The sequence below is a fragment of the Aristolochia californica genome, unplaced genomic scaffold, assembly GCF_029961685.1.
Source record: "Aristolochia californica isolate CCGP_79_NKW_82.1479 unplaced genomic scaffold, dmAriCali1.0.hap1 SCAF_16, whole genome shotgun sequence".
In the NCBI taxonomy this organism is placed as follows: Eukaryota; Viridiplantae; Streptophyta; class Magnoliopsida; order Piperales; family Aristolochiaceae; genus Aristolochia; species Aristolochia californica.
This window is the reverse complement of record NW_027181837.1, coordinates 20,031,153-20,046,852: the sequence shown is the minus strand read 5'-3', so window position 1 is coordinate 20,046,852 and position 15,700 is coordinate 20,031,153. Positions and strand designations below refer to the sequence as shown.

The 15,700-nt window shown below is 38.2% G+C and overlaps 2 protein-coding genes across 7 annotated transcripts; both read left to right on the top strand.

Annotated features, from left to right (window-relative positions):
- The first annotated feature begins 4,633 nt into the window (after positions 1 to 4,633).
- LOC137953343 (DNA-damage-repair/toleration protein DRT111, chloroplastic-like) lies at positions 4,634 to 7,667 on the top strand. The gene is made up of 3 exons (XM_068800707.1): positions 4,634 to 4,742; positions 5,108 to 6,035; positions 7,195 to 7,667. Exons 2-3 carry the CDS (start codon positions 5,184 to 5,186, stop codon positions 7,489 to 7,491), a joined length of 1,149 nt encoding a protein of 382 aa, XP_068656808.1. The 5' UTR covers positions 4,634 to 4,742; positions 5,108 to 5,183; the 3' UTR covers positions 7,492 to 7,667.
- A 616-nt stretch (positions 7,668 to 8,283) lies between these two features.
- LOC137952978 (uncharacterized) lies at positions 8,284 to 15,389 on the top strand. 6 transcript variants are annotated; one of them, XM_068800128.1, is made up of 13 exons: positions 8,284 to 8,486; positions 8,978 to 9,238; positions 9,373 to 9,503; positions 9,704 to 9,862; positions 10,022 to 10,246; positions 10,479 to 10,556; positions 10,893 to 11,227; positions 11,326 to 11,436; positions 11,882 to 12,372; positions 12,515 to 12,683; positions 13,948 to 14,187; positions 14,264 to 14,398; positions 14,887 to 15,389. In XM_068800128.1, the coding sequence occupies exons 3-13, from the start codon at positions 9,383 to 9,385 to the stop codon at positions 15,019 to 15,021; spliced, it is 2,199 nt and encodes a 732-aa protein (XP_068656229.1). In that variant the 5' UTR covers positions 8,284 to 8,486; positions 8,978 to 9,238; positions 9,373 to 9,382; the 3' UTR covers positions 15,022 to 15,389. The 6 variants fall into 6 exon arrangements, with proteins under 6 accessions (XP_068656229.1, XP_068656228.1, XP_068656227.1 ...); XM_068800127.1 differs by having other exon boundaries at positions 8,974 to 9,238; XM_068800126.1 differs by having other exon boundaries at positions 8,284 to 8,501; positions 8,974 to 9,238.
- Positions 15,390 to 15,700: the final 311 nt, after the last annotated feature.

The window sequence follows — 15,700 nt, the reverse complement described above, 5'->3', positions numbered from 1 at the left end:
ACTAATTTGGAAGGCTACTAAATTTCAACATAAGCGTATTTTTTCCAGGGATGTTATTTAAGACCCAACCAAATGCTTGGAAAATATTATCATTTGTACAGCGTAGACAATATTTCATAAAAAACCTTAATACATTATCCAAACAAAATACTAAAATATTCTATAGATGGAAATCGAACCTTGTCTGGTTTAAAAATCAAATGGGTCAACAGAGGTTGACGAGAAGTCAACCCGAACTCGAGTTGACTCGTCTACCCCAAGCAGAGAGACAACAGGATTACAAATGTGTCTGGGTTTGACTTACGATCCTAAGTGCATCCAATTGGTGGAAATGAATACAGCCCCTTGACCGCCGTGTGGATGCAGGAGGTCCAGCAATGATTGGGGGAAAAAAAGGCGAGTACTGCACTCAGCAGCCAGGTCGGTACTTCATCTTGGACAACATCTGGGACCCTGTTCATTGCAAAGGAGAAACACTGCATGAATTCTGGTCAGTATGAGATTGGAGAATCCATCCTTCTCTGTAGTGGGAAGAGGGCGCACCTTACAGAAATGCATGGGCAGTCCAAATGTTCTGAGCAAAAGCAAGAAAAAATGGCAAAGTGGCTCCTGTTTCTCCCTTTGGCAAGAAAAAATGGGTTACTTTCAGCTTGCCCTGATCACTTTGGCTTCTTGTGTCTCCCTTTGGCAAGAAAAATGGGGTACTTGACAAGGGATTGATCTCATTTTCTAATCATCACATGGCTTTTTACTCCCATCCACCCAACTCTCTCCCCACTGTCCTCTCCTCAAAATACTACAATTCCACACTTTTTGTCTGGCTCCAAGTAAACAGATCAATGCTTGAGAAGTGATCAACCACATCGCTTGAAGATAAAAGCAATATCTTATGTCATTCTATCAAGGAACCATGTCATGGGTTTCAATCTCTTCCCACTCCCTACCATTGTTTCTGATATCTGGGCATTTTGATTCTTCTTTCTCTTGTCAACTAAACTATGGAGCCCACCAAAATAATGCGCTCAAATCTGAGAATGAGATAGAACTACCCAATGCCTTCAGCTCAGCAAGACGGTCTTTGTACGAGTATGCAACCAAAATAAAGAAAAATAATATTGCATTTCACTCATAAACAGAAGTGGAGGTTCCCTGACCATGTCACTTGCAAATAACTAAGGAAATCCACTGGAGTAAAAAGAATTTTTTTTTTTTTTTTTTTTATACATTCGACCCATCAATAAGTTGAATTGTGGACATCTGATCCTCCTCATATCGGGATTTCTCACCTTGAAGTGAGATGTGATGAAGTGAAATCTTCCCATATTCACATGTTATAGAAGTTGCATCCAGATGGAGAGCTATCAGCTGCAACAGTGGCCCATTATAGTCACCTCATAGAAGAACGAACAAAATAGATATGCTCAATACCTTGTAGGAAATGACAAAATGTTGATTTAGTAAATTATTATAACAGAATTAAGGGATCAAATCATTTCCAAATACTCAATCATCAGGCTAACTGTGCAAACTAGAACCTCAAAACAACTCACAACACAAATCTGAACCCTGGAAACATGTCTGATTTGGAAACAAACTGAGTCCAGATCCACAAAGCCAAATGTCCACATGACTCTTGAAGTGGTTTTGAACAAAAGTACAGAACACAGATGACTGAAAGCATAGGCAAAATTTACATTGGAAGAAATGAAACCATATTTACATAGAAAACCTTATTTTCTATTCAAGTCCTAATCATAATCAGTGAGATCATTCAGTTTCAAATCAGGTAACAGGAAATCTGCCAGCAAGTTGCATCCAGATCCAAATGTACACACACCCCTTAGTTAGACCCAGATCCAGCACATTATCTCCCTTATACAAAATGCATAAAACAGAAAGGAACTTTGGACAGGCAAGTTAATAACAGCTCGCACTGTGCAGACCAAGATATACAATGACAAGAACTCTTGGAACAAACTCCAAAGGAGAATGAACAAGAAGCGGCTTGATCAAAGCAGCAAACGAGTGGTAGCAAATAGGGTCCTTTTTCCAGGATATCTTCATAGCAGGTGAAAAGCCCAGTGGCTTTATTCTTGCGAAAGAGCTCCAGAGAACTACCCCATCATAACCAGATTCCAGTTCCAAACTAAAGGTCAAGTAATCATTTGGGAGAAACAAAAACAGAAGTTTATGAAAGATCCAAATTGTAAATTACATCAGATACATCAGATGTTGACTTAGTATTGTAGCATGAAAGTATTCACTTAGCATCGGATAAAACTAGAGATACAAAAGTTAAGCTTCACATGATGACTGGACTGAAGGACCTTAAAGACCAAAATGCAGTTGAGTTTTGAGAGTTCAATTTCTTCAGTGCCTCTTCCACTTGATCACCCAGCAACAAAAAGCTCATAAAACAATTAAAACTTGTCAAGAATTAGAGTACAACCCAGACATGCAAAGCACTGTATCACAGAAAAGGAGAAATTCTTCCATTTAGGTCTCAACTAAATGAGAGAGATTCAAGTTTGCTCATTAGCTCCTACTCAAGATGAAGTTTGGTTTCCGGATTCAGGTACCACCACCCATATGAAAATCCAGCCAAGTATGATTCCCAATCTTTCATCTTATTATGGATTTCATCGTGCAATGGTTGGAGACGACAATCTCTTCCCTGTCAAGGGTGTCAGACACATCAATCTCCTGATTGACACATCTCATTACTTAACAATCCTTTTTGCCTGTTATTCAAAGTATTTGTGATCCATTAATAGGCATCCAACTGATAATAGTTGCTTTATAGAAATTCATTCCGATTTCTCTGTTGTTAAGGATTAGGTGACTTAGAAGGAATTGGCAAGGAGGCTGCAATGTGAAGACCTCTATAAATTTTTTAGAATGATGATTTTGCTTTTCTGTCTACAAAGTCCTACCATTTTGTGGCTTGGACTACTATGACGCACACATTTTTGTATATATTTCATTTGAACATACTTAAACTTCTTTCATGTGATCGGATTGATTATATAGTTCTAGAATCAATTGTTGTATGGGTAAGAATACGAAACTTATGTTTGATAGTTGTCCATGCCACAACATGGTAGGACTTACTTTTAACAGAAAAGCAAGATCATTATTTTGAAATTCATAGAGGCTTCACATTGCTGCCTCCTCGACAATTGCTTCCAATTTACTTGATCCTTAACAACAGAGAAATCAAAATGAAATTCTATAAGAAATTATCAACGCCTGCGAGCCTACTAGTGGATAACAAACTCTTTTGAACAAAAAAAGAGTCTTAAATAATGAAACTTGTCAGTTGGGAGACTAACATGTTTGACATCTTTAGCAGGGAGGAGTGGATAACAAACTCTTTTGAACAAAAAAAGAGTCTTAAATAATGAAACTTGTCAGTGGGGAGACTAACATGTTTGACATCTTTGGCAGGGAGGAGATTAGCATCCCCAACCACGTTACTATGAGATCCATTATAAGATGAAATATTGGGAATCACACATAGCTGGTTTGCCATACGGGCCCTGCGGCACCCAAATTCAAAAACTAGACTTCATCTTCAGTAGGAGTTAATGATAAAGCTTGTAGAACTTAAGGAAGACTTTCAGTTTGATACTATTATTTTGTATATATGCTAACAAATAGCAGCAGTATGATTTGATTTGAGACAAAATTGGCAGCATACTTTATTGGTATTTGAACCTGTATTGGTGCTGACAAGAGCTAAGATTTCTTCCTTTGTCTGGAGAGTTCTTATTGTTGTTACTTTGGTTGGGAGTAGAATGAGCATATTTGAGTTGAACGCTCTTGTTCAAGGCTATTCTTTAGAGAAAAACAAAACTGAGGGTAGGATATAGGGATGGCTTATGATCATCAAAATCATTTCATTGTATGATGGGACCGGGTGCTTAGCAAAAAAAAATTGTTACAAGGTTACCACATTGAAGTTCTAATCCGTTGAGGAACCAAAAAGTTTTATCTGCTTCATGCACTCGGAGGGGGGGAAGTCGCATATGGATTTAAACTGAGGCAAGAAATCATTAATGGAAATAGAATCTCTTGCTTAAGAGTTTGTAGCTATTGGTCTATAAGTGGAGTTCTCTGAACTTCGATCGATGAGCGAGGAGAGACTCACACATGTGCAAGATTTCCAATGCAGATTGTAGGCCATGTGGACACGGACTTCCTCAACTATTGTGGCTATGAGCCATGACATGAAAATTCTGTCTTTTTGTTTGTCATGGTTGAAATTTGGATCGGGAAGAGGATTAAACTCCTACGAACTAGCAAAAAAATAGAAGTTGTTTGACCATCAATATGACTCATTAGGTATTCAGAGATGATAATATTCAGCTGTTGATGCCGCTAGATGTAGTGTCCTCATTCAGCTTAAAAAGCACGAAGAAGGTTAAAAAATGTAACTAGAATAGAGAGAGAGGGGACTACCCCTGAAGGCCATTCGGAATGCCCTGCGGGATTGTGCTCGCCGTAGAGCTGGAGACAGGGTCGTCGATCGACCGGAGGTGGAGCGATTCCTGTTCAGTCGGCAGAATAATCGTATAAGAGAAATACAGTGAGGGTATTTTAGTATTTTCATAAACGGTTAGAGTGCTGCTTATGGGGGCCGCTATAAAAACCTACCAAGAAAACTTCGAAAATGGAGAGTTTCGTTTATATTTCCTTCGCGCGACAAAAGAAGGGGGGTTTTCGCTGGGTACGAAAAATGGGTATGTATTGTTACCCTTTTGGTGTTACTTCTGGTTTATTTTCTTCTTGAGCTCTTTGCCAAGCTTACAGATTGATTGGTTAGCTAGTACATTGGATTCAATAATTTTGTTGCTTTTTCAGTTTTTTGAGTGTTTGATTTTTGTTTTCTGGTACTGATTCGAGCTAGAAACGAGCTTATTGATTATTCTTATCACTGAGTTCCTATTGCCCTCTTCATGTTTATAGGATCTCTCACATTGTTTTTTCTGTGCTCAATTTGACTTGTTTCTGTTCTCTTGCCGTCTCCGTGATCTATACCCTAGCTTTATAATGTGTGTTTTGGAGCTGAAGGAGAAACTGAAATGTTTATTTTCTATACGCTTAGGGACCTGCGAGATTGGAAATCTATTAGTAGCTAGTTGACGGCCTAAGTGCGTTAAACGAGTTGTGGAAGGACGGAAATGCTAGGCGGGTTATATGGTGATCTACCTCCGCCATCCTCAACCGAGGAGGAGCGGAGCAGCAATTCATGGTCGAGTAGTGCGAAAATGGCTCCATCAACATTGCGAAAGCCTGCTGTCTTTGCCCCTCCTCCATCTGTTTTAAAATCTCAACAGTCGCAAAGCAAGCCGAAGCTCTCTGCTACCTCCCAAGCGAAAGTCACTAGCTCGTCCCCTCTGCCATCCATATTACCTGATGAAAGTGCAAAGAGCCTTTCATTTCAGCCGGCACTTGTGGGGGTCACTTCAACTGTGATCGAAGAGTATGACCCTGCGAAGCCTAATGACTATGAGGACTACAGAAGGGAGAGAAAGCGCCGAGCCCAGGAGACAGAGATGAGGAGGGAGTTAGAGAGACGGCGACATGAAGAGGAGGAGAGAGAGAGGGAGAGGGAGACGAGGGAACGAGAAGCAGAAGAAAGGGAGAACGAGAGGGATCTAAATATATCAGGGGAAGAAGCTTGGAAACGGAGAGCTGCTATGAGTGGGAACTTGGCTGGAGCAGGCCCAAGATCACCTTCGCCACCTTCTAATGGAGATGGTTTTACTATTGGGAAATCAGGTCTGACTGGATTAGGTGTGGGAGCTGGTGGACATATGACTGCAGCACAGAGAATGATGGCAAAGATGGGGTGGAAAGAGGGACAAGGACTGGGTAAGCAAGAGCAGGGCATTACGACCCCTTTGATGGCTAAAAAGACAGATAGACGGGCTGGGGTGATTGTTAATGCTAGTGAATCTAAAGCAGAGAAGAAGGTGAAGAGTGTTAACTTCAACACTCGTCCCACTCGTGTTCTTCTGCTTCGTAACATGGTAAGAAAGTTTGTATTGAAATGTTATTTTTGTTCCTCTTTACCTTAGTGGCTGTTACTTGGTAGCTTGATTTTCTCTCCAATTTTCTCATGTTTTGCGAACACAATCTTCTTTGACATGCTTAGCTAACAATCTGCAAATCTTTCAGTATAATTTGCACTGATTTATGGCTAATACGTTAATAAAACTAATGTTTTGTTGCATTACATGGGGATGGCTTCTTTCCCCACAGATTGTAGTGTATTCTGTGTAATTGCCTCTCTGTATATGGGTCTGCAGTTGACATGGTTTTTAAGCTTTTCTAGGGAGAAGAAAACAAAAGAAACCCACCATGAGCTACTTTCACTTTTTTTTTTTTTTTTTAATTTCATGAATTATTCTAGTCCTTGTCTGTGTCAGGTGTTTGCATCTGGTCTGCAATGTTGTTTCATTTCTCCTGACATCAATCAGTTTTGTTCTGAGAATAAGATTTGGGAAAACTTGCATGTAAACAGTTCTGCTCGCAGTGGGGGTAGCAAATCAGGAATCATTTTTCTATTTGAGCAATCAAATTTTATTCAATTCTATGAGTGAAAATGGCTGGACAAGTTAGCAGAAACTCTGGTTACAGTTAAGACAATGGTTCAATCAGGATGAGAAATACTGTCATTAACCTTTTTGTTCCTATGAAAGGATGCAACTAGTTTTGAAAGGAGAGATTGTTAGAAACAAAGTGGTGCTCATAGGAATAACAGGGACATGTCAAACCTAGTCCTTTTTGAACTTCCTACAAACTTTTGGGGCTCCTTTTTTTTTACTATATGCTTTATTAAAACCTGGAATATTCTTCTACACATCTCCATACGAATCAGAAATCGAAATGTCAATAATGGGGTGAATGGAAATCTTGATATTACAATGTACTTCTATGTCATTGTGCAAGACTTTCTTCTCCTTTGGCCTGTCTTGCTTTAAATTAAGTGCTTTTGCTTGATAAAATTATTGCCATTCCAAAAGAAAAAAGGGTGAATTAAAAGTTTCACCTGGGTTCTTTGATGGTGGCTCTCAACTTGATTCTCTGTGGTTCTGTTGTTATATAAATGTATATTTCTTTTACAAAAAGTTGTTAAACCCTGATTCTGGATATGGAAACATTCTTGATTTTCAATCAAATCTGCAGGTGGGCCCTGGAGAGGTAGATGATGAGCTCGAAGACGAAGTTGCCTCAGAGTGTTCCAAGTATGGGACTGTGACGCGAGTGTTGATATTTGAGATCACAGAGCCAGATTTTCCCGCTGATGAAGCAGTGAGAATATTTGTGCAGTTTGAGAGATCAGAGGAGACTACCAAAGGATTGGTGGATCTTGACGGCAGGTTTTTCGGTGGGCGGGTGGTACATGCTACGTTCTATGATGAGGAGAGGTTTGGGAAGAATGAGCTGGCTCCTATGCCAGGAGAAGTACCTGGGTTCAGTTAAAAAGAAGTGTATTTTGTAGAATCGTACTACTCAGATTCTTTGCCTTACTGTGCTGGATCTGAAAAATGGGAAATTCTGATTTCCAAGAGAGCATTAGAACTTTCTTTGTTATCCCTGTATCACGCCTCTCTGTAATATGCTGTAGGCATTAATCCATAACAAATGTTTCCTGTCCATGGCTGAGCTTTCTTCCGGTTGCAGTTCTTGTTTGTGCTCCATGATTGTACTAATGTGTCATTCTCGATGAATTGCTTCTTGATTATTCATGCACAAAAAGCCATTTCACAATGTGGCGGCCCCATTATTAGTTCAAGCAAAGAGGTCTTTCAAACCATAAAAACCTTTGCTATTACAGTGTTCAGAAGCCAACTTGGCCAGGCTATCTGTAGTTTCTTGATTAGTTGGTTAGATTATTGCTATGAGCCACCAGAAGATATTACTAATATGTTGGCCTATAATCAGTTTCTATCATGGATTTTATGGAATTCAGATTTGCTAGTCTTTGTACTAGTTGAGAAGTATGTTTCCAATCATCATAGTGTACCTAATCTTCAAAATTAACAGTTTAACCCTGTTAAAATATTTAGGTATTATTCGTAGTTAATTTTTCTGAAATCCTTGAACGCCTCAAGTCTTATTTTTTTTTCAGAACCTAGGAATTTGTTACCGGATACTCCTATCGGATTTCAGAGTCCGAACCACTCAAGACTCGGGAATCGCGTGGCAACCCCTTCAACTGGATAATTGATACCCATCATACCTGTCCGGATTCCAGAATCCGGTTCTGTGCAGCACAAGCAAATCCAAGTCAAGTATCTACAACGGCAGACACGCAGGCGCGTGAGGTAAGGAATCGCTTGGAGCTTCGCAAAGGCTTCAGCTCTCTCCGAAGCGGTGCTTTCGGTTCGTTGTGTAAACTGTAGAGTGTGCTTCTCGTAGGCAAAAGCCCTATTCTTCACTTCCTCGGGACGAATCCGCTGAGATATTAGATGAAGGTTTGAAGCGAGGATGTTAGTTTCTCTTCTTTTGACTCTCTAATTTTATTTTGTCGGATTTTATTCTTGAAATTGGTTAAATTGAAAGCGAATTCTCGGAATTATTTGCTTTGATGAATGAACTGCTTTTCGGCTTGGTTATCCTGCTAATTTAAAAAAAAAAAAAAAATAGAAAAGTTAGGTTGAATATGTGATCATTAGATGTGTGCATTTCGGAGTTGTTTTGTTCCCGACTAGAAATTCCCAGGAATTACAAGTAATGCAATTACTAGGCACCTGTATTCGTGCACCAAAAGTCTTCATGTGCCTTTAGTTGTGGTTGGCATGTTGCGGTTATTGGTGTTTTTTATGTTATTATTATTATTATTATTGCTATTATATTTATTATTATTTGCTCTAATTGAGAGCATACCTACCGTGAATTTGGCTCTTCACTTTCTGTAGATATTCACTGTTTCATTATGTTGCTGTTTTTTTTTTGTGGCAGGCAGATGACTCTTTGATTTTTCCTCGGGATCAAATTATTTGCTCCATGTCTATGTGGTAGTCGGAACCATCAAATTTTAGTAGAGTACACCTAGATGCAGATAGAGTTGTGATCGTATGTTGTCCTTTTTCTTATCCGGCAGGAGATGAGAGCAGCTTGAAGAAACTTTTTGTATTCAATATGCTTTTATCTTGAGATTTTAAAAAGATGCTCTTATCTTGATTACAAATGATCAGTAACAAGGTTTAGGCTGCAAAAATTTAAAGTAAGTTACTTTAACTGTTTAAGCTTGACTGTTTCAAAATTTAATGTTTCATTATCTTATATTATAGTTTGTTGTCATGAGAACGGTTGTGATGTTTTCCATGTCTAGTTATTTTATACTTCTCATCCTTGCAGATTGGACAGCATGCCACGTAAAGTAAATTATGGAGTTGATTATGACGACAACTACTATGATGACTATGATGATTATAATGATTATGGGGATTATGACTATGCTGACTATGGCTATGAAGGAGAAGGACACAGTAAGTTTCAAGTTCTGCATATTTATTCATGTTTTACTGCCCTGGAATTTTAAAGTGTATCACTTTCCGTGCTTCTCACACACAACCATTTTATCACTCTTCTCAGCTTTCTTAGTTGTTAACGTGCTAATTGATGCATATGCTGTGGGTACTTGAACATAATATCGTCTTATCTATTTATTTTTTTATTGTCTCAATAGAGGAACCATCTCACTCTGTCGAGGCAATTTCTAAGCCTGGTGTCTGGCGTTGCTCAATTTGCACATATGATAATGAAGAGAGCTTACCTTCTTGTGATATATGTGGAGCTATTCGTGACACATCAATCACCATTCATGACAGTGCTGAGGATAACAAAGGTAATCATATACATGTGAATAGAAATTCTCTTCATTTTTTAGTGGGAAACCTGATAGTTATACTCCATTTATATATATTGCACTACTATGTTGGCTTCTTTTCGGGTTGATATATCTGTAAGTCTCTCGGCAGTTACATAGTGGAGCTGTTTCATGCAGTTGTTGATATGTCCAGAGGATCGGGGGCATCACACATGGCCAACTCTCTTTTTACTTCTCAGCCTTGTGAGACACCCAAAATTACTGGAATCTCTCAGCGGCTTAGTGATGATTTTCTGAGCAAAGGGGCAAACAGTTCCCAATGGACTGGAAAAGTTTATGGACATTTCTGTGATTTTCAGAAAGCCTTTATGGGTTCCCATAGTAAACAAATTATTAATATAGGTCTGCAAATAACAAATGATGTGCATCTGAGAAAAATATTACCTTTATAATCTAAGTACTTCCATCTCACTAATAAATTACTCCCGTTCTTCTATAAGATTTACTTTGTTTGTGATGGAATAAATTTCTCTATGTGAAGTCCATGTTTTCTATATCCTCTTGAAGGCTATTTCCCAGTTTAAGTTGATGCTATTGCCTTATACTCCTAAACAGTGTCTTTTAATCGTACCAGGTCCTTTCAAGTTTGATATACCTTCACCTGATGATTTGGTTTCTACTGCAAAGAGTGCACCTGGAAAAAACTCAAAAGGTATGTACTTGTGCTCAGCATAAGTGTTTTTGTTGTTCTTCTTCTTTTATCTCTCTCGCCCCTCTTAAGTGACTATCCACGAAAAGGGGCCCAAGCACTCATTATATCTCTGATCTGTTTTTTTTTTTTTTTTCATTTTCTGCCTAATAGAATCAGTGGTTAAAAATTATAAAACAATGTGAAGACTTTGTATAACCTGTTTCCATGTGGTAGAAATGTATGCCATGTTTTTAATATTCATGAGTAGCACTGTATCAAGTTCTTGATCTATCCTCTCAGTCCATGTTGTTTGCTAAACCTGATTTTTGTTTGGTTACTCTTCTCTTTTGTCTTCAGCTGGATCTGTGCAACTGACGCTATCGAAGGTTGCCGCAAGCACTGGCCCAAGGAAAGGGAAAGTTGCAAGCAGTAACAAAACACTAGAAAATTCATCTGTCTCTTTACAAAAAGTTGCGCAGCCTGGCAAGGATGTTGCCAATAGTTCTTTTTCTAAAAAGGATAAAATACAGCCTCCAAGTAATGGTTCGGCTAATCTGAGTTTAAGCTACAATATTAATCCCTCAACTGTAAAAAATATAAAGAAACCTACTTTACAAGCTGACTACAAGACAGAGAAGTGGATGCTTCCTGACCAGGAACATGATGCTTTAACACAATTGAGTCTGGCAATTGTAAGCCATTCATGCAATTTTGTGCCGAGTTTAACACTTTATCATCCCTGTGTACTTCTGTTACATTTGTTATTTAATGTTTTGCAACCTTATAATAGGTTGGCCATGTTGATTCTGGGAAATCAACCTTATCTGGGAGACTTCTACATGTGTCTGGTCGAGTTTCTCAAAAACAAATGCACAAATATGAGAAAGAATCCAAGCAAAAGGTGTGGTATCTTTTCCTCAATTTTATTATGGCACCCTAATATGCTGCTGGCATCCACTGTATTCTTCTACATGTATAATTGTTTATGCAAATCTAGATTGTTGACGCAGTCAGCCAATAATTGCTGGGGGCTTTAGTTCAAAGTTCTCAGTACAATGACCTATGCAGTGCTGTTTACATACATTGCAGAGAAGTTAGCATTAGTGGTAGCTTGTGTTAAATGATGCACTGCAAGTATTTGACTTGGTGTTTTGTGTCTTTGTCTATCATCATAATGGATTACAATATCAATGGTTAGGATTCATGTACATTTTCATCCTGGATACAGCAAGTTTATAGCTAGTATGCAAAACCTATGCTGCTAAATGTTATTGTGCACCTCTGCTTGAAATTTGTTCAAAAGTTCGGTTTTTAATTGTTGTAATTTGTTCTTGTTTCTATTTCAGGGTAAGGGCTCATTTATGTATGCATGGGCCTTAGATGAGAGCCCCGAGGAAAGGGAACGAGGTATAACCATGACTGTGGCTGTCGCTTATTTTAACACGCGTAAGTACCATGTGGTCCTACTGGACTCCCCTGGACACAAAGATTTTGTTCCAAATATGATATCTGGTGCCACACAAGCGGATGCTGCTATACTTGTTGTGGATGCATCAATTGGCTCATTTGAAGCTGGTATGGACGGAAATGGAAGGGGGCAGACTAAGGAGCATGCACAGCTTATAAGAAGTTTTGGTGTTGAACAACTTATAGTAGCTGTCAACAAGATGGATGCTGTAGAATATTCCCAGGAAAGATTTGATCTCATTAAATTGCAACTTGGCACATTCCTCCGTACCTGTGGTTTCAAGGAATCATCTATAGCATGGGTACCACTGAGTGCGATGCAGAATCAGAACCTGGTTGCACCTCCTGCTGATACTCGGTTACTGTCTTGGTAATTGAACTCATTGACCTCTTAATATTCCTAATTCATTAGTCGAGAAGCCTTTTCAATTCAGTATTTAATTGTTGCCTAGCACTAGTTTGTAGCTGATGTGTTTCTTTGTGTTCTACTAACTTACAATGATGAAACACAGGTTTAGGGGATATCCTCTGCTAGATGCCATTGATTCTCTCGAAGCACCTGTAAGGGACATATATAAACCATTACGTATGCCAATATGTGATGTCCTTAAGTTGCAGTCAACAGGACAGTTGACTGCCACTGGAAAATTAGAGACTGGAGCTATTAAAGCTGGTTTAAAGGTTTGAACTCCTGTATATTTTTTTGGGGCAAAAGATTTTTTTTTTTTTTTTTTTGTTGTGGTCAGCACAGACAAATGATTATTTGGTTGCCTGCAAATTTTGGTTAGATAGAGGGTCTGAACGTTAGGAAGTCTTTATTTGATGTGAAGCTATTGTTTGTATGACAACTTTGGATAAAATTGGACAGAACATTTGGATTGTCAGAAAAAATGTTGAGACCGAGGATCATTTCAATTCCAAAATCCAGTAACCATATTGAATATTGCAATGGCATCAGCACATACAAATGGAGTTAGGGACTTTAGATATCCCATTGGCGACATACTAGTGGACTGACTTTGCCAATACTGAACCATTTTTTAATCTGTAAGATTTTCTGTAGCAGGAATGTTAGGTTAATCTGCAAGATTTTCTATAGCAGAAACATTAGGTATCTCTAGTGGTGCCTTCAAGTGGCTAACAAGGGTTTCCTAATTGACTTGACTCAGGATCCTGAATTAACTTCCTGCTCAGCAGTTTTTGTATCTCTTTGCTGAATCTTGCGATTTGCAATTAGAAGCAGATGTGTTGTACATTCCAGATAATTGACTAATATGAATTTTTTTCATATTTTAGATTATTTTAGATAATGAGTAATCAGCAGACTACCTCTCATATGCCCTGTGTCACCAAGGGTAGCAAGGAAGGATCCGTTTTAAGAATTGAACTGTAATTGAAGGCTAAATGAAGAAGCCTTCGAAAGGGGATACAAGCCTTTCCTGTTCTTTTGACCTGCTGATCATTGAGTCAAATCTTCATTGGCATCAGTGACATAATTTTTGACATTATAGAAGATGAAAGTATTCCATTGACTTTCTCATGGTATCACACCATTAGGGAGGTGGGTCAGTTGCTCTTCTTGGCAAGAAGTGGAGCTCCCAGCATTTCTTGTTGTTGAGCGTTCTTTCTTGCTCCACCCTAAGTTGTTATTTTCCCTTTCAGTGAAAGCATCTTTTCGAGTGATTCAAATATTTTGGATTTCTTCAATCCGTTTTATCTTGTTTTCATCTTATTTCATCAAATAAACATTGATTGTTTGCTAAAACGAACCAAGAAAGATTAGGCAAATCAAACTATGCCTCAGTTCTCCCCTTATTTTTCCCTTTTTCTTCTTCTTCTTCTTCTTTTTCTTCTTATCCTTCATTTTCTTTAAGAGCAATGGGTGTCTTTCCATTGGTAAAATCTTACAGGTTTGTAATCGTTACTGGATTGCCAATGGATATAGGTCTTGGTGATGCCTTTAGGAGATATAGCGACAGTTCGCTCCATAGAATGGGATTCTCAAATTTGCTCAGCAGCTAGAGCTGGTGATAATGTATCTGTAGTTCTGCAAGGAATTGATGAAAGTCGAGTAACAACAGGGGGAGTCTTGTGTCACCCAAATTTCCCTGTGGCTGAGGCAACACATTTAGAGTTGAAAGTCATTATTTTGGATGTTGCAATGCCAATTTTAATTGGTTCCCAGGTTTGTTTGGAATTTCCTCCTTTTCTATGTTTTTTTTCTTTCTCTGAACTGTTTACCTGAAAGAGAACATGAACAGGTGGAGTTTCATATACACCATGCTAAAGAGGCAGGAAGAGTGGTGAAGATTTTGTCAGTTCTAGATCCAAAAACAGGAAAACCTTCAAAGAGGGCACCACGTTGTCTGCTAGCAAAACAAAGTGCAGTGATCGAGGTAAGGCATCATGGCAATCAGATTGATTATTTGAATACCCTTTATTAGTCTTATGAACTTAGGTGGCTTTCCTGAAATCCAAGCATGATTTCAGAGTTACCTCAGGATTGATTTAATGGCTTCCTGGACAAAATATTGGATAGGAAATTTTACTCGAAGCAATGCCTACTCTTACTTTTCCTTCTATTGGATTCTTCTGTCACAGATTCAATTAATTGATAATGTTTTGTCCAAAAGACCAAAATTGTCTGTACCAGTTATTGTGCCTGACACAACCTTTACTGAGCTTGAGTAACCACTGATACTAATATAGAGCTAACGAACTCTAAAAACTACCTATTTCTCTCAGAGCTTCTTTTTTCAACCATTCTGCACGAACCTTTTGAAGATTTTTATATGAAACCTAAAGAGTGAGCTTTAATTGCTGGAATAGTAGCAACTCTTCTGCATTGCGGGTACATACTGTTTTTAATTTCTTTATTGTGCAGGTTACTCTAGACAGGCCTGTCTGTGTGGAACCTTTCTCCGATTGTCGAGGTCTTGGAAGAGCCTTTCTAAGAGCTTCGGGAACGACTCTTGCCGTGGGTATTGTGAACAAAATAGTTCAACAGCATGATTCGTGACGGTAGGCCTGCCAAATCATTGAAGAAACGCTTCAAATTCAAACTTTAAAGACAGGCGGGTAAACACTGGAAAAGAAGACTTATGGATCCTCTTGGGGAATTGTAGGGGCTGACAGGTTTTTCGAGGGCGTCGAAGATCGGTTGTCTGCTATGTGCCTTCTGTTAAATGTAATTATATAAGGCATAGTTTTGCGCTATAATGATGTGTTTTTTCATTCACAAGTTGGCCGTCTGTATAATTTCTTTATTGACCTAATCTGAGGGAAAGCATAAACAAGACTAAAAGCTGATAAAAAACCGATGTAAAAGATAGGCTAAAAGATGGGTTTGTGGTCAAAACTACAACGAGCTCCTTTGGCAACAAGACTGGAGGCATGTTTTCTTACGGTTTAGACTTTAATTGCTTTAAGAATAAATTTTTTATCACCCATATGATTGGTTACGTTTATCAAATTTAAAATTATCTAGGATTTTGTCATATTTAAAAGTTTAATTATTTACTTGAAAGCAAATAATAGGTAATAAATTAATAATATATTTTAATAAAATAAAAAAAATTAGTTTAATTAATTTTAAAAATATAATAATTAAAAAATATATTTTATCAGATGCTTAAATCACTAAATTAATATAATAATAAATAAATAAATTTTTATTCGAAGACGGATTAGAAATTCAG

Coding starts and splice junctions, on each gene's coding strand:
- LOC137953343 (XM_068800707.1), top strand. CDS start 5,184: ATGCTAGGCGGGTTATATGGTGATCTACCTCCGCCATCCTCAACCGAG. Junction 6,036..7,194: donor TTCTTCTGCTTCGTAACATG/GTAAGAAAGTTT, acceptor TCAAATCTGCAG/GTGGGCCCTGGAGAGGTAGA.
- LOC137952978 (XM_068800130.1), top strand. CDS start 9,383: ATGCCACGTAAAGTAAATTATGGAGTTGATTATGACGACAACTACTAT. Junction 9,504..9,703: donor CTATGAAGGAGAAGGACACA/GTAAGTTTCAAG, acceptor TTGTCTCAATAG/AGGAACCATCTCACTCTGTC. Junction 12,684..13,947: donor CTATTAAAGCTGGTTTAAAG/GTTTGAACTCCT, acceptor CAATGGATATAG/GTCTTGGTGATGCCTTTAGG.